Source organism: Mirounga angustirostris, unplaced genomic scaffold (assembly GCF_029215605.1).
Source record: "Mirounga angustirostris isolate CCGP_5_RB_7025 unplaced genomic scaffold, mMirAng1.0.hap1 SCAF_9, whole genome shotgun sequence".
NCBI lineage: Eukaryota > Metazoa > Chordata > Mammalia > Carnivora > Phocidae > Mirounga > Mirounga angustirostris.
In genome coordinates this window covers 50,466,770-50,488,694 of record NW_026991717.1, presented here as the reverse complement: position 1 = coordinate 50,488,694, position 21,925 = coordinate 50,466,770, and the positions used below count along the sequence as shown (strand labels likewise).

The 21,925-nt window shown below is 37.4% G+C and overlaps 1 protein-coding gene across 2 annotated transcripts in view; it reads left to right on the top strand.

Moving 5' to 3' along the window:
* Positions 1 to 21,925, top strand: part of UNC13C (unc-13 homolog C) — a 564,880-nt gene that overhangs the window by 338,864 nt on the left and 204,091 nt on the right. For both annotated transcript variants that reach the window (XM_064570458.1, XM_045900049.2), the window contains one exon: positions 5,674 to 5,807. In XM_064570458.1, the coding sequence (XP_064426528.1) occupies positions 5,674 to 5,807 (134 nt within the window). The remainder of the gene's footprint in view (positions 1 to 5,673; positions 5,808 to 21,925) is intronic.

Genomic DNA, 21,925 nt, shown 5'->3' with positions numbered 1-21,925 from the left:
ATTCTCAGTGTTGCAGTTCACGTTGCCTTAGGCACTTTTGCTATGGATTTAAAAAGCCAATTATATAATAAATCATGGATTCAGTATATGGACTGTGTGCCAGCTGTCCCAGAAAGACAAGAGGGGACAACTTTATTTGCACTGAAACATTAGAGTTTCCTGATCCATGGTATGGCCAGAATACTAAGGGCTATTCATTAAATGGATGATCAAAATCCAGCTCATTCATCCTAACTTCCTGGAATCTCTCCCATTCATATGCAAATTTAAGTGACTTACTATACGCCAGTAAAATTCAGTGGGAGAAGGCGGCATCTCTGACAGTGGCATTAAAGAACAATAGTGGAAAAAGACTTTTGAAGCAGGTAGATGAAAGGTGATGAAATTGTAAATCCTCTAAGTGGTGAACTGAACTTTGCCAGAAGGAAAAAGAAAAAATAGTAATGGGAAGTGTTGATACCACCTTCAAAAGGATGCTCCATTTATACACACACACACACACACACACACACACACACACACAGAGTCTTAGGTCATCAATTAAAATTATTGTTTCCACTTATCAGTGGCTCTCAAACTTTTTAATTAGGGGAGATGTCATAAGCCCTGTTAATCAGTAACTTAATTTGCTTCTTTATGACTTAGCAAACAAAATCCAACTTTTTTTTTTTTAAACTTGAATAATTTTTAACATGAGGAGAAGGGAGGGTAGAGCAAAGTAGGCTCCCTTGAGAACATGAAATTTTCAAGGTCTGGGTGTTCTGACTTTTAGGACCTTATGTGACCTTGGATGGACCACTTTAAACCATGTCAGCCTTCGTTTTCTCCTCTGTAGAACACAGGAATTACAATAATTGCTGCCTTTTCAGTACTGTAATGTGATCACAGAACAAAAAAAAAGAGATATAGTGATGTGAGGGGCAGGGTGTCTATGAGCTCTTGGCAAAAGTTGAAAAGAAGTGAGACAAAAAAGATTTGCATTTTCTTATGCCTTTCTGTTTCTTTTCTTCCTTCCTCTGGACCAAAATAAATATTTGTTCCAGCACTTCAACCACTCTTGTCAAACATTTAATCTCTTTCTCTTTTCCTACTTTTACTATACCTCAGTAGCAAATCCTTGACTTCTAAATCCAGTGCTGCAGAAAACACATGATTATCCCGAGTAGTGATACTGTAAATTCAGGGACCCACTCTCCACAAAGCTCCCAAGCTACCTGGAGGTGCCACCATGGGTCCAATTTAGACTCTCTGTCATTCCTTGCGGGGCCTGTTTCAGATCTTTACTATTTACTCCTCTTCTCTCAGGATAGAAATTCCTAGCTATTCTTTCTCACCATCAACAAGACTTACCTGCAAGACTATCTCCTGACTCAGAAGAAGCCGTGTTCTTCATTTGTTTGACACCAATTCTCCCACATACACTCTGGATCCATTCTTTCCCGTTTCAACTCACTCCCCCATCTAGGTCTCTCTTTCATAAAATTATATTTTCCTTATTCATATTTTTCTCCAAGGTCTTGCCCCTGGCTTTATATTCTCCCTCTCTTTGAGTAATCTTATTTACTTCATAATTTCAGCTACCACATCTATCCTGGAATTCTTCTAGCTACATCAGTCCAGGATGTTGCTTTAAACTCCAGACTTAATTACCTGATTAACTTCTGGATAGTTCCATTTGATTTCTCCCTCCCTCTCTTCTTTCTCACCACTTAGGCAATGAGTTCTGTCAATTTCACTTATTAACCATTTCATAAATATTTTCATGAGTCTATCAATTTTCCTCATTAACTATTTCATTAGTTTAACATCAATTAAACTTCCTGCTACTGCCAAATCATTTAAAACAAAAATGTAATTAAGTAGTCCCATGTTTGGAATCTTCTAATGGTCCTCCATGAAATATGGTTTAAATGTTAATTCCTTGATGTGACACACAGGTCCTAAAGGATTTGACCACTGTATCTATCTCTGCAGCCTTTTGTTTCCCAAAGTAAGTTCAGAGGAAGATTATTCTTCAGAAAGTTGTGCAAGAATGGGATATAGGGAATAGGAGAGGAGTGGAAGGCTTTGTCAAGTTCAAATACATTTGAGGAACTAATGCTCCATTTTTAGTTCTCAGAATAGTGTTTTTCTTTTTCTTTTTTAAAGATTTTATTTATTTCACAGAGAGAGACACAGCGAGAGAGGGAACACAAGCAGGGGGAGTGGAGAGGGAGAAGCAGGCTCCTTGATGAGCAGCGAGCCCGATGCGGGGCTCGATCCCGGGACCCTGGGATCATGACCTGAACCGAAGGCAGATGCTTAACCGACTGAGCACCCCCAGAGTTGTGTTTTTTAAACGAGTCTCTGAGCTAGTAGCACCAGCATTAGTAGGAACTTCATTATATATGCAAATTTTCAGGCCTCACCTTTGACCTGGTGAATCAGCAACTCTGCGGAAAAGACTGCCAGTCTGTGATTTAGCAAGCTTTCCTGACAATGCTGCTGAACACTAAAGTTAGAGAACCACCATCTTCCAGAATCACAGTGCATATTAGCATGTTACTCCAGGAATCTAGAAATAATTTATTTAACTTTGTTTTAAGCAAGCATTTTCTCACTTGATTTGAACATGGATTGTGTGTGTGTGTATGTGTGTGTGTATAAATAATGCTAATATCCACTAGAACCAATGATAGAGAAACATACTCTATCAAAAGGCTACATACTGGGGCGCCTGGGTGGCTCAGTCGTTAAGCATCTGTCTTCGGCTCAGGTCATGATCCCAAGGTCCTGAGATCGAGCCCAGCATCGGGCTCCCTGCTCAGTGAGGAGCCTGCTTCTCCCTCTCCCACTCCCCCTGCTTGTGTTCCCTCTCTCGCTGTGTCTCTCCGTCATGTACTTTTGCATTTCAGTATCCCCTTTCTTTACTGAATATCTTCCCCCAACCCTTGTCTAGCCAACTCCTTAGAGGAGGTGTTTCAAAATTATATACTTATTAAACAAATACATGGAATGCCATACATTTTATAACAGACTTAGAAGTGTCGTGTAAGTCCCACATTAACATGAAGATGGCATCTGTTATTTTGATACTTTTGGTTTTTGCATGTAATGGTTCTCTCTATATGGAATATCTTCATATTTTCTCACTTGATATTATAAAAGTATAGTGTATATCTTGTCAGCTTGTCTGGTAGAGCTTTTCTGTATTGAAATATCCTTTATAAACATGACCATTGGAAACTTTCTTCGGATGATCCTACACCCTGGCAACTTTTCCACGTTTGCTCCTGTTATACTCTCACAGCTTTTCTCGTCCCTTTCCTCAATAATCTATTAAGAAAATAGTGTTTAGTCACTATAATTCTAATGATCATAATCAAAATCGATCTGCTAAATTATAGTTTTATAAACTGACTATATTCCCATCTGTTCCTTGTCATTAATGGGTTTATCATTATATATTATAGAGTATAAATATATGAGATACATTTTTCCTATGATAAATATTAATTTGTAAAGGTTTCAGTAAATATTAGCATACTTATTACTAGCTTCCTAAATTTCTTTCTTTTTTTTTTTTTTTGAGATTTTATTATTTGACAAAGAGACACAGCGAGAGAGGGAACACAAGCAGGGGGAGCGGGAGAGGGAGAAGCAGGCTTCCTGCTGAGCAGGGAGCCTGATGCAGGGCTTGATCCCAGAACCCTGGGATCATGACCTGAGCCAAAGGCAGACACTCAACGACTGAGCCACCTAGGCGCCCAGCTTCCTAAATTTCTACTACCATTTTTTCTGATCATAAGATCAAATGCCCTATAGACTTCTAGAATATTAATAAAGTGTTGCTTAGAAAAAAATTAATCTTTAAGAAATCTGGTAAATATTTCAATATACATGATTGTGTACCCCATCCTTTTAAATATGTAGGCCATTAAAAGTGCACTATTAAATTAGAGATACCTTGATTTATTATGATGTTATGTGATACGTGAAAACTTAATGATTCAACACCAGTTTGGTTTATTCTGGGGAAACATACAGAATTTGATGAAAAAATGGTACCATCTATAATCCTTTAATGTCATAAAAAGGAGTAATGAAAGTAGAATTTGCGACAGCTAAGGAATTTTGGAATTAATACATACTCAACTACTTTATTCTCTCTTTCTTCTGTATTACTCTTTGTAGAATGACAATAAGTGATTTCACATGTCATCTAGAGTATTTGCTTTCATTTAATCACATTACTTGAAATAAGCTAGACATATAGTTTGGCTGTATACACATCATGATGATTAATGACAGTATTAAGTTCAGATGCATTTGAGAAACAAATGCTGTGGCCATCAGAACTAATTTTATTTACAACCTTTATAATCTACCAGGTTCTCTCGATTTCTAAATACATCATAGAAGAAAAAAATCTATTGAACTTAATGTAATGAGTAATCACATTATTGTGCCAATAATAAAATCTTGTTCACCAAAGAAAGATAAATTTAAATAGAAAATGTAACTTGAAAGTAGGCAAATCTGGATATTTGTAAGCCTGTATTGCTGCCTGATTTTCTTCTTGAAGATCTTCTAATGTGCCTTGATGTACCTCAGGAACTGAAAGAGGAAATCTGCCAAGAAGTTTCAAGTGGTTCTCTGGGACCACATACACAAGGTTTTTAAGAACCTTTGGAGAATGCTTATAGTTCATTCTGGCATTTGTGCCAGCCACTGATTTTTGGACTAATTTTGCTCTCCAACATTTAATATCTGTTGTATTTTTAGCATAAAGGTAAATTTTTCAGATATCCTGGACCTATAAGCTTATAAATCATTTGGCAGAAATAATTAGGGGAGCCATATGCTTCCTACTTATTTGTACACTTGAGTGAAAATTGTCTCTGCCTTTATCTTTTTTTTGCCTAATTATTTAAAGTAAATAGAAAATAAGTGCTCTAAGATTACCCACCAAATAAAAGAATTGTGTTTGTTGAGTATGACATTGATATGTGAAATACACAAGATTGTTATTGTACTCTGTTCATCTCATTGTAAACTTAGATCATCCTGGACAGCACTCTCAGAGGTGAGAGCTGAAGAATTCATGAAGCATGATAAATCAAGGATTCAAATATGATTTAAACATACATACACACGAGAAAGATATGTAACTTTTAGTTAACTAGATGCATTTGTGAGTGGAATGAGAGTGGTCCATGCCATTCATAGAATATTTGTATACTGTAGACTTGAACAGTACTGGCTTTGTAACCAGCCTTGAGTTCTGTCCACTTACCACCAATGTGACTATGGACAAAAGAGGCAGGATAAATTATACACAGACATACACACACACACACTTGTACACCCAGAATTCAACCTCTTTCCTTGGAAGAAGCCACATTAAAGGGATAATTTTAAAATAATTCCTAAGATCATGAACTGCAATTAAGAAAGAGAAACCTCCAATTCAAAACCAAAGGATGTAGAAATGCAAGCCTGGTCTGGCCATTGTGACTTTATCCTATGGGATGTCATTCAGTGAAGAATGGGAACCTGAATTTAATAGCTTTGGCTCACATGACCTAAAAATTTTTCTGTAACCACTTTTCTCTAATCCTTCCATTTGACAATGACAAACTAAGTTATATCATTTAACCTTTTCTCTTGCATGTTGCGTGACCTTGTGAGCAGAGTAAGAAACAGGACATTCCTCGGGAAGATCAGGGACCGACCACCAAGAATTTGGATTTTTGGCCCCAACTTATTACACTGATGGTCACTATTATTGATGAGGATAAAACTGCCTATACACCTGTCCTGAATCAGTAAGTACATTGTCTTGGAAATGAATGGGTTTTATTCCACTAAAGTTGCGAAAACATAAAATACTTGAAGCATGGTTTATACTCTTATTGGAAAAGTGTTTTTTTCCAAAATTAAGTTATATAAATCAGGACTTTTGTACTTTTAGCAGTAATGTCAATTTGGTGATATTATGAATTTTTAGTTCATGCCCCATAGAGTGAGATTCTTTGGATATAGAGACAAATATTTCCCCAAATTTATTTTTGTTTGATGTAGAAAAGTTTCTTTGGTTCCTTTCATAATTATCTCCTTGTCTCAAAAAGAACAAGAACAACAACAAAACCCCACAAAACTATCCCATTGCACTTCACCCAAAACTAAAATGAATGTTGTAAGTTAGTATTAAACATATTTCATTGTGACATTGTAATAATAAAGATTTGTCAAAAGAAAACCTGCTTTCAGAATAGTTCTATACCATGGATTTATTGCAATATGTAATAGAATAAGTCCATTTTCTCGAGTAACAATGTTAAGCCTATGCCCCCATGCATAGAATTTGTAAATTATGAGGAGATAGATGAACAGATCAATTGAAATTCATGGCTATTCTAGAATAACAGATTCTAGAAGAGTCTAAAATTATTAATTTATCAAAATGCCACTTGCTATGAGAACTTGGGCAAATTATCTAATTACCCTGGTCTCAGTTTCCTCATATATTACTAGATAATATCCAATATCCAGTCCAGCTTTAGTGTTGCATGTTTAGGATTTATTTTATGCCTACATGTTGACGGCTATATAGCAAAAGCAAAATAACAGCTGAGTCTGTGAATCAAGCACTTGCAATGTGATTAATGGAGAGAGTATCCTGACATATTGGTAATACCTGAAATGCTCTGGGCAGCAGGCATAGCAGAAATAGACAAACTATGAAGTAGAGCATGAAGTAGATTCAGACTTACTATAGAGAACTGGTTTTATTATTTCTCTATAATGGCCAAGACAGGGTCAAAAAGCTTTTGTTGAATCCAACTGAAATTTTATTTACAGAAGGAATAAATTTTTAAGTGTCCCAATTTTCATCCTTTCCTTGTTTTTTAACCACTGATTTTCATCTGCCCTCAGTACCTAATTGTGGAGAAATTGGTCCTCTTTGATAAGCAACCATGATAGCGTCATTAGGTTTGCCTTTATACTTTCTTCTCACTTTCCCTGTTATACTCACCTTTTCTGCCTGAAGACCCAGAGTACCTCCTGATGACCCTCTATAGAGACACTGCTGTTTTATTGTCTTCTGATAGCATAGGACCATATCTTCTCTTCAATTTTTTAAATTATTTTTAAAGTATTTATGTATGTATGTAGGGGGGAAGAGAGAGAGCATGAGCAGGGGGAGGGGCAGTAGGAGAGGGAGAGAGAATCTCAGGCAGAGTCTATGCTGAGCATGCAAAGCCCCACACGCGGCTCAATCCCATGACCCTGAGATCACAGCCTGAGCTGAAATCAAGACTGACTGAGCCCCCCAGGTGCCTTTCTCTTTTAATATACCACATGTCCTTGGCTCATCCTGGGCAGCTTTATGGAACAGATCTGTTTTCTCCTTCATTCTTCAGACCTTCTTTGAGACAGAGTAGATTTCCTGAAGAGAGATAGGGAAATCAATACTTGTTTTGTGTCCTTGAGCTGGTATAGGACATTTGGTAAATGACTGTTGAATGGAAGCGGACATCTCCTCAGAAATGCTAATTAAAAGTTATATGAAAAGATTTTACTTCTAATCAAAGAAATTCTTTACATTTACCAAATACTAGGAATCTAGTAATGACTAGTAAAAGATATATCCTAAAATCATGGAATCAATTAAAGTTTTCCAGAATTATTTTTAATCATATATACTATGAAACATATACAAATATTTTATTTGACTTTTTGAAACTATATTAAGAGAAATGGAGGAAATACATTTAGTTACGGCAAAAATAAAATCTAAATTATGACCTAAATTAAGTCTACTAAATATAAAATGGAGCAATGAGACAAGGAAAGGATGTCTTTGTTTTGCTTTTTATTTTTGTTTTTAATGTCAGAGTTTAGAGTCACTTTTTTTTTCTATGAGAACCTAGCCCTAAAAAAAACTTGAATGCCTTCCTGGTATTTGGAACCTATGTTTTATGATTGTATTTGCTCAGATTTTGAGGATGTTTTAAAGACTTATTCAAATTTTATGACAATTTATAATAATTATAGAATGAAAACTTGGGAAGAGGTTTTTTTTTCTATATTAGTATATATCCAGGCATATATAGTTGAATGAATGAAGAAATTAAACATTTATATGTAGTTTACATCTGTTCTTTCTGTTCCTACTTCATTATTAATTGGTGCACGAGGGTATTTGAGCAATATTTATTCACATTTTAAAAATTTTATGAAGTAGCTTTCTAGATGCTTATAGAAATCTCACTATTTTATTGAAATTGAAAACCATTGGGGCACCTGGGTGGCTCAGTCATTAAGTGTCTGCCTTCGGCTCAGGTCATGATCCCAGGGTCCTGGGATTGAGCCCCGTATCGGGCTCCCTGCTCAGTGGGAAGCCTGCTTCTCCCTCTCCCATTCCCCCTGCTTATGTTCCCTTTCTCGCTGTGTTTCTCTCTGTCGAATAAATAAATAAAATCTTTAAAAAAAAATAAATAGAAAACCATTAAAGTATTTTCAGATCTTTAGGTGTGGTTCTCTCTTTCCCTCTTTAACATGTATTGAGGTATAATTGAATACAATAAAACTACACGTTTGAATTATACAATTTGATTAGTTTTAGCATATGTATCTAGCTACAAAACCCTCACCAAAATCAAGATAGTGAATATCTATCGTGCTAATAAGTTTCCATATGCCTTTTGTAACCCGCCCCAGGCAACCACTGGTCTGCCTTCTGATACTATAAATTAGTTTGGAAATTTTACCCTTTTATGTAAAAGAATCATATGTACATTTTTCTGGTCTGATTTCTTTCACTCATTACAACTGTTTTGAGATTCAAACAGGTTGTTGTTGTAGGAATACTTTGTTTCTTTTTATTTCTGAGTAACATTCCACTCTAAGATGTACCCCAAGATGTTCATCCATTCGTCTTTTAGGGTTAGGGTCAAAAATTTTTTTTTTCTAGATTAGGTTGCTATGAATATTTGTTTACAAGTTTCTGCATAGACATAGTCTTTCCTTTCCTTTGGGTCATGTGGTAGGTACATGATTTGTATTCTTAAAATTGCCAAGCTACTTTCCAAAGTGGTTGTACATTGCCAAAATTTCATATGGTTAGGATTTGTTTTAGCCATTCAAATAGGTTTATAGTGGCCTCTCATGGTGGTTTTAATTTGCATTTTCTTAAATACTGATGTTGACTATCATTTCATGTGCTTAATTACAGTCTATATATCTTTGATGAAGTATCTGTTCTTTTGCCATTTCCAAATTGGGATGTTTATCAATGTATTATGGAGTTATAATGGGCCGTTATATACACTAAATAAGGATCTGTTGTCAGATATAAATGTTGCAATATTTTCTCCTAGTTTGTGACTTTCTTTCCATTTCCTTACTAGTATCTTCTGAAGAACTTTTTAAAAATTTTGAAGGAGTAGTCTAATTTATTGATTTATAATTTGAGTTTTTTGTGTCCTATTTAAGAAATCTTTGCAACACCCACAGGCCAACATTTTTTTTTCTTTTTTTATTTTTATGTTAATCACCATACATTACATCATTAGTTTTTGATGTAGTGTTCCATGATTCATTATTTGCGTATAACACCCGGTGCTCCATGCAGAACGTGCCCTCTTTAATACCCATCACCAGGCTAACCCATCCTCCCACTCCCCTCCTCTCTAGAACCCTCAGTTTGTTTCTCAGAGTCCATTGTCTCGCATGGTTCATCTCCCCCTCCAATTTCCCTCCCATTCATTCTTCCCCTCCTGCTATCTTCTTCCTTTTTTTTTTTTTTAACATATAATGTATTATTTGTTTCAGAGGTACAGATCTATGATACAACAGACTTGCACAATTCACAGCGCTCACCATAGCAGTTATCCTCCCCAATGTCTATCACCCAGCCACCCCATCCCTCCCACCCCCCACCACTTCAGCAACCCTCAGTTTGTTTCCTGAGATTAAGAATTCCTCATATCAGTGAGATCATATGATACATGTCTTTCTGTGATTGACTTATTTCACTCAGCATAACACCCTCCAGTTCCATCCACGTCGTTGCAAACGGCAAGATCTCATTCCTTTTAATGGCTGCATAATATTCCATTGTATATATATACCACATCTTCTTTATCCATTCATCTGTCCATGGACATCTTGGCTCTTCCCACAGTTTGGCTACTGTGGACATTGCTGCTATAAACATCAGGGTGCACATACCCCTCCGGATCCCTACATTTGTATCTTTGGGGTATATACCCAGTAGTGCAATTGCTGGGTCGTATGGTAGCTCTATTTTCAACTTTTTGAAGAACCTCCATACTATTTTCCAGAGTGGCTGCACCAGCTTGCATTCCCACCAACAGTGTAGGAGGGTTCCCCTTTCTCCGCACCCCCGCCAACATCTGTCATTTCCTGACTTGTTAATTTTAGCCATTCTGACTGGTGTGACGCGATATCTCATTGAGGTTTTGATTTGGATTTCCCTGATGCCGAGCAATGTTGAGCACTTTTTCATGTGTCTGTTGGCCATTTGGATGTCTTCTTTGGAAAAATGTCTGTTCATGTCTCCTGCCCATTTCTTGATTGGATTATTTGTTCTTTGGGTGTTGAGTTTGATAAGTCCTTTATATATTTTGGATACTAGCCCTTCATCTGATATGTCATTTGCAAATATCTACTCCCATTCTGTCGGTTGTCTTTTGGTTTTGTTGACTGTTTCTTTTGCTGTGCAAAAGCTTTTTATCTTGATGAGGTCCCAATAGTTCATTTTTGCCCTTGCTTCCCTTGCCTTTGGCGATGTTTCTAGGAAGAAGTTGCTTCGACTGAGGTCAAAGAGGTTGCTGCCTGTGTTCTCCTTTAGGATTTGGATGGACTCCTGTCTCACATTGAGGTCTTTCAACCATTTGGAGTCTATTTTTGTGTGTGGTGTAAGGAAATGGTTCAGTTTCATTCTTCTGCTTGTGGCTGTCCATTTTTCCCAACACCATTTGTTGAAGAGACTGTCTTTTTTCCATTGGACATTCTTTCCTGCTTTGTCGAAGATGAGTTGACCATAGAGTTGAGGGTCCATTTCTGGGCTCTCTATTCTGTTCCATTGATCTGTGTGCCTGTTTTTGTGCCAGTACAATATTGTCTTGATGATGACAGCTTTTAATAGAGCTTGAAGTCCGGAATTGTGATGCCGCCAGCTTTGCTTTTCTTTTTCAACCTTCCTCTGGCTATTCGGGGTCTTTTCTGGTTCCATACAAATTTTAGGATTATTTGTTCCATTTCTTTGAAAAAAGTGGATGGTATTTTGATGGGGATTGCATTGAATGTGTAGATTGCTCTAGGTAGCATTGACATCCTCAACAATATTTGTTCTTCCAATCCATGAGCATGGAACGTTTTTCCATTTCTTTGTGTCTTCCTCAATTTCTTTCATGAGTATTTTATAGTTTTCTGAGTACAGATCCTTTGCCTCTTTGGTTAGATTTATTCCTAGGTATCTTATGGTTTCGGGTGCGATTGTAAATGGGATCGATTCCTTAATTTCTCTTTCTTCTGTCTTGTTGTTGGTGTATAGGAATACCACTGATTTCTGTGCATTGACTTTATATCCTGCCGCTTTATTGAATTCCTGTATGAGTTCTAGCGGTTTTGGGCTGGAGTCTTTTGGGTTTTCCACATAAACATCGTATCATCTGCAAAGAATGAGAGTTTGACTTCTTCTTTGCCGATTTGGATACCTTTTATTTCTTTTTGTTGTCTGACTGCTGTGGCTAGGACTTCCAATACTATGTTGAATAGCAGTGGTGATAGTGGACATCCCTGCCGTGTTCCTGACCTTAGCGGGAAAGCTCTCAGTTTTTCCCCATTGAGAATGATATTCGCTGTGGGTTTTTCATAGATGGCTTTTATGATATTGAGGTATGTACTCTCTATCCCTATACTCTGAAGAGTTTCGATCAAGAAAGGATGCTGTACTTCGTCAAATGCTTTTTCTGCATCTATTGAGAGGATCATATGGTTCTTGTTCTTTCTTTTATTAATGTACTGTATCATATTGATTGATTCGAGGATGTTGAACCAACCTTGCAGCCCAGGGATGAATCCCACTTGGTCGTGGTGAATAATCCTTTTAATGTACTGTTGGATCCTATTGGCTAGTATTTTGGTGAGAATTTTTGCATCCAAGTTCATCAAGGATATTGGTCTGTAATTCTCCTTTTTGATGGGTCTTTGTCTGGTTTTGGGATCAAGGTAATGGTGGCCTCATAAAACAAGTTTGGAGGATTTCCTTCCATTTCTATTTTTTGGAACAGTTTCAGAAGCATAGGTATTAATTCTTCTTTAAATGTTTGGTAGAATTCCTCTGGGAAGCCATCTGGCCCTGGGTTTTGTTTGTTGGGAGATTTTTGATGACTGCTTCAATTTCCTTAGTGGTTATAGGTCTGTTCAGGTTTTCTATTTCTTCCTGGTTCAGTTGAGGTAGTTGATACATCTCTAGGAAAGCTTCCATTTTTTCCAGATTATCTAATTTGTTGGCATAGAGTTGCTCATAATTGTTTGTATTTCTTTGGTGTTGGTTGTGATCTCTCCTCTTTCATTCATGATTTTGTTGATTTGGGTCCTTTCTCTTTCCTTTTTGGTAAGTCTGGCCAGGGGTTTATCAATCTTGTTAATTCTTTCAAAGAACCAGCTCCTAGTTTCATTGATCTGTTCTACTATTATTTTGGTTTCTATTTCATTGATTTCTGCTCTGATCTTTATGATTTCTCTTCTCCTGCTGGGTTTAGGTTTTATTTGCTGTTCTTTCTCCAGCTCCTTTAGGTGCAGGGTTAGGTTGTGTATTTGAGACCCTTCTTGTTTCTTGAGAAAGGCTTGTATTGCTATATACTTTCCTCTCAGGACTGCCTTTGCTCTATCCCAAAGATTTTGAACAGTTGTGTTGTCATTTTCATTTGTTTCCATGAATTTTTTAATTCTTCTTTAATTTCCTGGTTGACGCATTCATTCTTTAGTAGGATGCTCCTTAGCCTCCATGTATTTGAGTTCTTTCCGACTTTCCTCTTGTGATCGAGTTCCAGTTTCAAAGCACTGTGGTCTGAAAATAGGGAATGATCCCAATCTTTTGGTACCAGTTGAGACCTGATTTGTGACCTAGGATGTGATCTATTCTGGAGACTGTTCGATGGGCACTAGAGAAGAATGTGTATTCCGTTGCTTTGGGATGGAATGTTCTGAATATATCTGTGAAGTCCATTTGGTCCAGTGTGTCATTTAAAGTCTTTATTTCCTTGTTGATCTTTTGCTTAATCATTTCATTGAGGGGGCTGTTACAGTCCACCACTATTACTGTATGGTTGTCAATGTGTTTCTTTGCTTTTGTTATTAATTGCCTTATATAATTGGCTGCTCCCATGTTAGGGGCATAGATATTTACAATTGTTAGATCTTCTTGTTGGAGAGACCCTTTAAGTAGGATATAGTGTCCTTCCTCATCTCTCATTACAGTCTTTGGTTTAAAATCTAATTTGTCTGATATAAGGATTGCCACCCCAGCTTTCTTTTGGTGTCCATTAGCGTGGTAAATGGTTTTCCACCCCCTCACTTTCAATCTGGAGGTGTCTTTGGGTCTAAAATGAGTCTCTTGCAGACAGCATATCGATGGGTCTTGTTTTTTAATCCAATCTGATAGCCTGTGTCTTTTGATTGGGGCATTTAGCCCATTTACATTCAGAGTAACTATTGAAAGATAGGAATTTAGTGCCATTGTATTGCCTGTAAGGTGACTGTTACTGTATATTGTCTGTGCTCCTTTCTGGTCTGTGTTGCTTTTAGGCTCTCTCTTTGCTTAGAGGACCCCTTTCAAGATTTCTTGTAGGGCTGGTTTTGTGTTTGCAAATTCCTTTAGTTTTTGTTTGTCCTGGAAGCTTTTTATCTCTCCTTCTATTTTCAATGACAGCCTAGCTGGATATAGTATTCTTGGCTGCATATTGTTCTCATTTAGCGCTCTGAATATATCATGCCAGTCCTTTCTGGCCTGCCAGGTCTCTGTGGATAGGTCTGTTGCCAGTCTAATGTTTCTACCATTGTAGGTTACATATCTCTTCTCCCGAGCTGCTTTCAGGATTTTCTCTTTGTCTCTGAGACTCGTAAGTTTCGCTATTAGATGTCAGGTTGTTGACCTATTTTTATTGGTTTTGAGAGGGGTTCTCTGTGCCTCCTGGATTTTGATGCCTGTTTCCTTCCCCAAATTAGGGAAATTCTCTAGTATAATTTGCTCCAATATACCTTCTGCCCCTCTCTCTCTTTCTTCTTCTTCTGGGATCCCAATTATTCTAATATTGTTTCGTCTTATGGTATCGCTTATGTCTCGAATTCTGCCCTCGTGATCCAGTAGTTGTTTATCTCTTTTTCTCAGCTTCTTTATTTTCCATCATTTGGTCTTCTATATCACTAATTCTTTCTTCTGCCTCATTTATCCTAGCAGTTAGCGCCCCCATTTTTTATTGCACCTCATTAATAGCCTTTTTGATTTTGACTTGGTTAGATTTTAGTTCTTTTATTTCTCCAGTAAGCGTTTCTCTAATAACTTCCATGCTTTTTTCAAGCCCAGCTAGTATCTTTAAAATCATCATTCTGAACTCTTGTTCCGACATGGTACTAATGTCTGTATTGATTAGGTCCCTGGTGGTCGGTACTGCCTCTTGTCTTTTTGTTGAGGTGATTTTTTCCATCTTGTCATTTTGTCCAGAGGAGAATAGATGAATGAGAGAACAAAATGCTAACAGGGTAACAGTGTTCCCAGAAAATATATACTAAACAAATCAGAAAAGACAAACTGGGGGAAAAGACAGGGAAAGAAAGCAAAAAGAAAAAGATAAAAACAAACAAAAACAAAACTAAACAAAAAAACCAGAATATGATCAAATATGATTAGGCTGGTGCATAGATCAGTGAGTGGCACACACTAGATTTTGGGCGTATTTTGGTCTGTTAGAAGAAAGTGCCTCCCAAAATTTTAAAGAAAAACATATATGTACAAAAATAAGGGTTAATATGACGAAGGGATGGAATATGACTGTAAAGATGAAAAGTAAAAGATTTTATTAAAGAAATTTATAAGATAAGTTGGTTGAAAACAGAAAGAAGAGGATTTAAAAAAAAAGGGGGGGAGAGAATGTGATCAGGCAGGAGACTAGAACAAAGCCATACACTAGAGATTTTAGGGTGTATTTTGATCTGTTAGAAGAAACTATATCTCAAAATTTTAAAGAGAGAACAACTTATACATATATACCAAAAATAAGGATAACTACTATGAAGGGATAGAACATGACTCTAAAAATGAAAAATAAAAAATATTTTTTAAAAAAGGGATTGATAAGATATTGGTTGAAAAAGGGAAAAAAATTCAAAAAAAAAAAAAGACAAAAAAAATTAACTTTGAAAGACTAAAGAATCATGGTAAAAAAACCATGATGTTCAGTATTCCCCTAGTGCTGGCGTTCTGCCATTCTCATTGATCAGTAAACTTGGTCTTGGCTGGCTGTTCTTGCTGATCTTCTGGGGGAGGGGCCTGTTGCCGTGGTTCCCAAATGTCTTTGCTTGAGTTGGAATTGCCCCGCCCTTGCCGGGTCAGGGCTAAGTAATCTGCTTGGGTTTGCGCTCCATAGCTTCTGTTCCCTGCAAGCTTTCCATACAGCTTTGGAGACGAGAGTGAAAATGGCGGCCTTTCAATCTCCACACTGGAGGAGCTGAGGACTCAGGGCCCCACACCTCAGTGCGCCCCCAGAGAAAAGCAGTCAATCACTCCCGTCTCCCTGGTCTCTGGCCGCACTCCGTGCTCACCCGGCCTGTGACTGAGCGTTTCTATCTCTGGCACACGACCCTGTGTGGAGTCTCAAAACAACAGATCCCTATGGTGCACTCCCGGGCTGCTCCTCCCCGGGGAGGAAGGGGAGTCTCCCCAGATCTGCCGCTTGTTGGGTCCCTGTTGGAGGAGCAGTGGCCCAACTGTGCTGCGGATCACGGTTTATGGCAACCCCGAGCTGAGAGCCCCCGCCTCGGCTCCGTCTCTGCAGCCGGCTTCCCCACTCTGATACCTGGGAGCTCTGCCGCACTCAGGCACTGGTCTTTCTGTGACCCCGAGGGTCCTGAGACCACACTGTCCCATGAGGTTTCCACCCCCCACTTAGCCACTGGAGCGACATCCCTCAGCAGAGCCGACTTCTAAAAGTTCCGATTTTGTGCCCCGCTGCTCTATCACTTGCCGGTCGCGGCTGACGGAGGCCCCCTCCCCCGCCATCTGTCTTCCCGAATATTGCCTTGGATTCACTTCTCCGCAAGTCCTACCTTCTAGAAAGTGGTCACTTTTCTGTTCAGAGAGTTGTTGCTATTCTCTTCTTCAATCTCCTTTGAGTCCGTAGGTGTTCAGAATGGTTTGATCCCTATCCAGCTGAATTCCTGGGACCAGATGAAATCCAGGTCGCCTACACCTTTGCCATCTTGCTCCCATCTTGTCCCTCCCAAACATACTTGTTCTTGGTTGAGCATTGGAGTTTGTGTCTTTCAGGGAATTTTTATATTTAAGTGGTCAGATTTGTAATCATATGCTTGCTCATGACGTTTCCTTATTATCTTTTTAATGTCTACAAAATCAAAAGTCATTTCCCCCTCTATTGCTATTTTGTATTTTCTGTCTTTTTTACTGGCTAGACAGTTATGAATTTTATTAGTCTCTGAAAAAAATATTTTGGTTTTATTAAATTCCTGTATTGTTTTTGGTTTTAAGGTAAATTTGCTTCTTTTCTTTATTACATTCTTTCTTTTGTGAGGGAAGACAACTGGGAAGTAGCTACATCAGTAATCCAGTGAGGAGATATGAAGGCTTTATATAAGATAATGGAAAGGTAGGATCAGATTTGGGAAATTAAGGAAATAAATCTATTTGACTAACTGCCTTGAATGGAGTGTTAAGAAAGAATGTAGAGACCATGAAGATGCTGTATTTATGGGGGCACCATTAATTGAGATAATAAATTCAGGAGAAAGTATCTAAGGAAGTACCTAGGAAAAAAAGGAAGTAGATAGTGAATTATATTTGGGTACGTAGAGATTTGGCTATCTGTGAATTCCATGAATTATAAGCATTAGGCAATTGTGTACTTAGATGTGAAAGTCCTTTTGATTGGCATCCAGTAAATGTACAATGTAGGGGGGAGGTTTACTATATATACTTGAAAGTAAGAAATATGTCTTTTTAAATATTCATAAAATGTGACTATCGATTTATTTAAATTACTGTGATTCTACATCACTTTGTTTTTGTAATGCTCACCAAAATGTAAGCCAAAATATGTTCTGGCAAAATGGCAATCCTGTGTGTTTGTATTTTATTATTTGTCTGTAATTTCTTTTAGCTTCCTTCAAAAGTATACATGTAGTGAAGGTTCAGTTTTTCTCTGTATTAAGAGTATATATCAGGACCCAATGTGTTGAGTAGACCAGTTTTCAAAGATCTACTTGATTTACAGAGATGAAGTATGCTGCTTTTATTTTCTCATGGCTGTGGAGTGAACCAGAACATTATTTCCAAATCATTTAAAAAAATAGAATATTTTATTTGCTGCAGTGAGGAGATTGGGTTTAAGCTATTTTAAGCAGGGACTTGCATCTTGTTCTTTCTGTTTGGGAACTAATGCTGTCAAAGTATTAAAGCCGTTGATTTATTTGTTTGCACTGTGGCTTCCATTTGCAACAACATGGATGAACCTTGTGGGTATTATACTAAATGAAATAAGGCAGACTAAGGAAAACAAATACCACTCAATTCCACTCATAAGTAGAATCTAAAAAAAAAAAGAAACGAAAAGCAGAATCAGATTTATAAATACAGAGAACAACTGATGTTTGCTGAAGAGGAGGGGGTTGGGGGAATAGGCAAAATGGCTGAAGGGAGTGGAAGTGTAAGATTCTAGTTTCAGAATGAGTGAGTCATGGGAATAAAAGGCACAGTACAGAGAATAGAGTCAATAATATTGTAATAGCATTGTCTGGTGACAGATGGGAGCTACACTTGTGGTGAGCAGAGCGTAACCTATAGAGATATTCAATCACTGTGTTGTACACTTGAAACTATTGTAACATTGTATGTCAACTATATTCAAAAAATTTTTAATTTTAATTTTTTTTTTTTTTTTAGTGAGGTGACTCTTTTTTTTTTTAAGATTTTATTTATTTATTGGTCAGAGAGAGAGCACAAGCAGGGGGAACGGCAGGTAGAGGGAGAAGCAGGCTCCCTGCTGAGCAGAGAGCTCCAATGTGGGGCTTGATCCCAGGACCCTGGGACCATGACCTGAACCAAAGGCAGCCTCTTAACCAACTGAGCCACCCAGGTACTCCTCAAAAAGATTATTAAACAATAAACTTAAAAAGTCTTAACAAAAGTGTTCATCATTCTAAAAATAGAGAGACTGTATAATGCAGCCTTGTATCCATCACTCACATTCAACAATTACCAAGGTTTTGTCATATTTTCTTCATATATACCTTGAGTTTTTTTTTTCTTTGCTGAGTTATCTCGAGCAAATCTCAGACATTATATCATTTCATCCCTACCTACTTCAGTATTCATCTCTAAAATTGTTGGCTGTTTTCTTGCATATCACAATGTCATTGTCACAACTAATAACATTACCAGTAATCCCATGGTATTGTGTTCTCTGGTCCAAAGTTAAATACTGCTGTTTTTCCTTAAAAATGCCTTTTTATGTTTGTTTTAATCAGGATCCAAATAAGGCTCACATACTACATTTGGTAATTATGTAGCCTAACTCTCTTTTATTCTAGCTCAGCTCCCTTCACTTTTCTTTGATCCATGCCACTGACTTCTTACAGAAGCCATGTTCATTGTCCTTCAGAATGCTGTGCTTTCTGGATCATTTCTTTTCCCCCTTCTTATATTTAACTTGTTCCTCCACTTATGATACTCCCTTTTATTTATCTTTTTCAAGATACCAGGCAGGTGACTGTGTACTTCATACTCCATCATGTCAAGGGTCGCTTTAAATCTGGTTGTTTCCCCTGTGGTGATGCTAAGAATAGTCTGTGCTTGCAGCTTGATCCCTCCACTCCAGAGTTCTCTATTGTCTTCTCCTCTAATACTTTATTTATAATCATTTCAGAATCAGTTATTCCAATAGGGACTGCAAAATTGTGGTTTTATAATATTATTCCTTCAATATTTATTAGAATTTTTTCTGTAAAGAAGAGCTTCCCTTCATCAACTAGGACTACTTACTTGATTACCCTGAAATAGAATATGGACAGGAAAAATAGGGCAAATGCTTAATTTTTTCTTTTAGCTGAAAGACTTCTATTGCATTTTTTATTTCCTGCTCTATTTACTTTTATCATTTTCATTAATATTCTCATTTAAATTTAACAAATACATATTGAATACTCAATATATGTCAGGCACTAGGCAAAGTTGGAGCCCCAAAGATCTAGTTGGAAAAGAGATATGTACAAAATTAAACATTGGTTTTTCAATTGGTTAATCACTGTGCCTGCCACATCACAAGTCATTCTGGAATTAAATTCTTTCCCTCATAGTCCCTTGTTGAGATAACCTAATGAGAAAACTTGATTTATTCTCTGGAACTAGACTGAGAAATCTGCAGAATGAGACAGTTGACAAGGAGTATAGACATTGAAGGTTACAGGTTTGGAGATATGTGTAGTAAGTGATCTAAAATTAAGAATAAATCAGGGATGCCTGGGTGGTTCAGTCAGTTAAGCATCTGCCTTCGGCTCAGGTCATGATCCCAGGGTCCTTGGGATCAAGCCCCACATCAGGCTCCTTGCTCGGTGAGGAGCCTGCTTCTCCCTTTGCCTTCCACTCTCCCTGCTTGTGCTTGCTCTCTCTCTCTCTCTCTTGCTCTTGCTTGCTTTCTCTGACAAATAAATAAAATCTTTTAAAAAATTAAGAATAAATGAAAATGAGGTATAAACAGAAGCCAGGAGATAAACAGCATGGAAGGGGAATAAGGCAGTTGTCAGTGAAAGAAGAAAAAGGATACTTGGAAGGAAAGCAGAAATGGTGAGTGTAGCCGAGTCATGGTATTAGTGGATTTCTTGAGTGAGGATCCCATCTGTGGTCACTTACTGCACTCCCCTGACTGCCTTCAACTCTGCAAGAGCTTCTTGTCCACGGTTCTGTGAGGCCTGACTCTACTGGTCATTGCTCCACCTGTTAAACGGAGTTCAGCTTTCCATGGGTTTCTGTATCATATGGCAATGCAGTTTAGTCTTATTTCTCCATTATGCAGATTATGCTTACAGAAATTACCTGTTAATTATCTGTAAGTTAACTTGAGCCTGTGGTTCTTATCACCAAAGTAGCATAACTCACCGGGTGTGATATTCTATGGAATGACACGTCTTACACTGGAGGCACAGTTAGGTTGCTGGTTGAAGTTAAACGAATGCTTCAATTTGACTTGTCAGAATAGGAGCAAACAATGTATTTCCTACAAGCAATCAGTTCTACAGAGCTGGGGTTCACAGTGGGGAGAATGGATGTCAGAAAATGAAAAATCTGAGCTAAAACTATCTGACTAAAGGTACAAAAGAAAAGAGGCTATTTTGAAAGTTTTTACTCATGTTAATTACAGCCAGTTTGAATTTTTAAAACAGATCAGGTGTTTCTCTGCAAATTCCTGAAACAGTAAGTTATCTGGAAAGATTAAGGATAGTTTTCTAAAAGCACTGTTATAAAAATGCTTACTAAGAGTTGTACTAGTTCAATCACTTGAGAAGATTTTAATTTTCTCCCTTTCTGTGTGCATATCATAGAGAAAGGAAAAGGCTCATCTTGGATTTTCAAGGTTTATTATGCTTTCCAGATAATTTAGGCACAACTAGATATCTAGATGTTCTAAATATTATCGTTATCATGTAGGGAACTATAGGAATTAATTGGAGCCAGGCACTGTACTAAGCACTTTTTCAGGTTAATGATTGAATTAATCCTAAACTTAATTCTAATGATATCAGTACTATTATCATCCCCAAATTGCGGATGATGAAACTGAAGCCTACAGAGGCTAAGTAACTTTCTAGATCACACACCTAGCAAGTGGCAGAACCAGAATCTCAGCAACTCTTTAACAGCAGGATGAATTGTAGGGTAAAAATCTCATGAGTAAAATGATGGGTGTTAATCCTTCAGTCCAACCCAAACATTTCTGATGTTTTCATTAGTCTGGATCTGGTCACGATAACCCTATAAGAATCATGACTCACAAAAAGTTTAAAGTGCAAGATATGCCATATGGTACCAATTGCAGTTGTATATAAATCAATCAAAAAATATATGCAATTTCTTATTTATCAGAAGAAAAATGTTAATAAATAGTAAGTACTTAACTGGAGCCCACCATGATTCCTGCCCCCCCCCCCCCCCCCCGCCCAGTTCACTCCTTAAAAAAACCTTTGCTTCCTGAACAATTGAGGTAGATAAAAATGATGAATTTTTCACTGTGGATTAGCTGCCAGGAATGTCGGAACTGAGGTCCACATTTAATAACTCTATAGAATCTAACAGCATACATTTCTATGTCTAATCTCATTTTATTTTTATAGCCTCATTTTTCCTTTAGTTTTTCTACTTTCAAGGCAAATCTCACTTTATTATAGTAATTTTGTAAACCATCTTAATATTTTTGAATGAGATGAATACATAAGGAATGAGTAAAAATAAAGAAAAAGGACTGTGTTTTAAGTATTCAGAGAAAAATGTGGCTTGAGTGGTTTAGTGATCTAATATTTTTGAGTGAGACAGACTGAGCCATGAGAACTTAGAAAAGTTTTGCAGTGTCTCTCAGATTGATTTCCACATTTAAAAATTTGGGAGGTAAAGCTTAAGACATAGGAC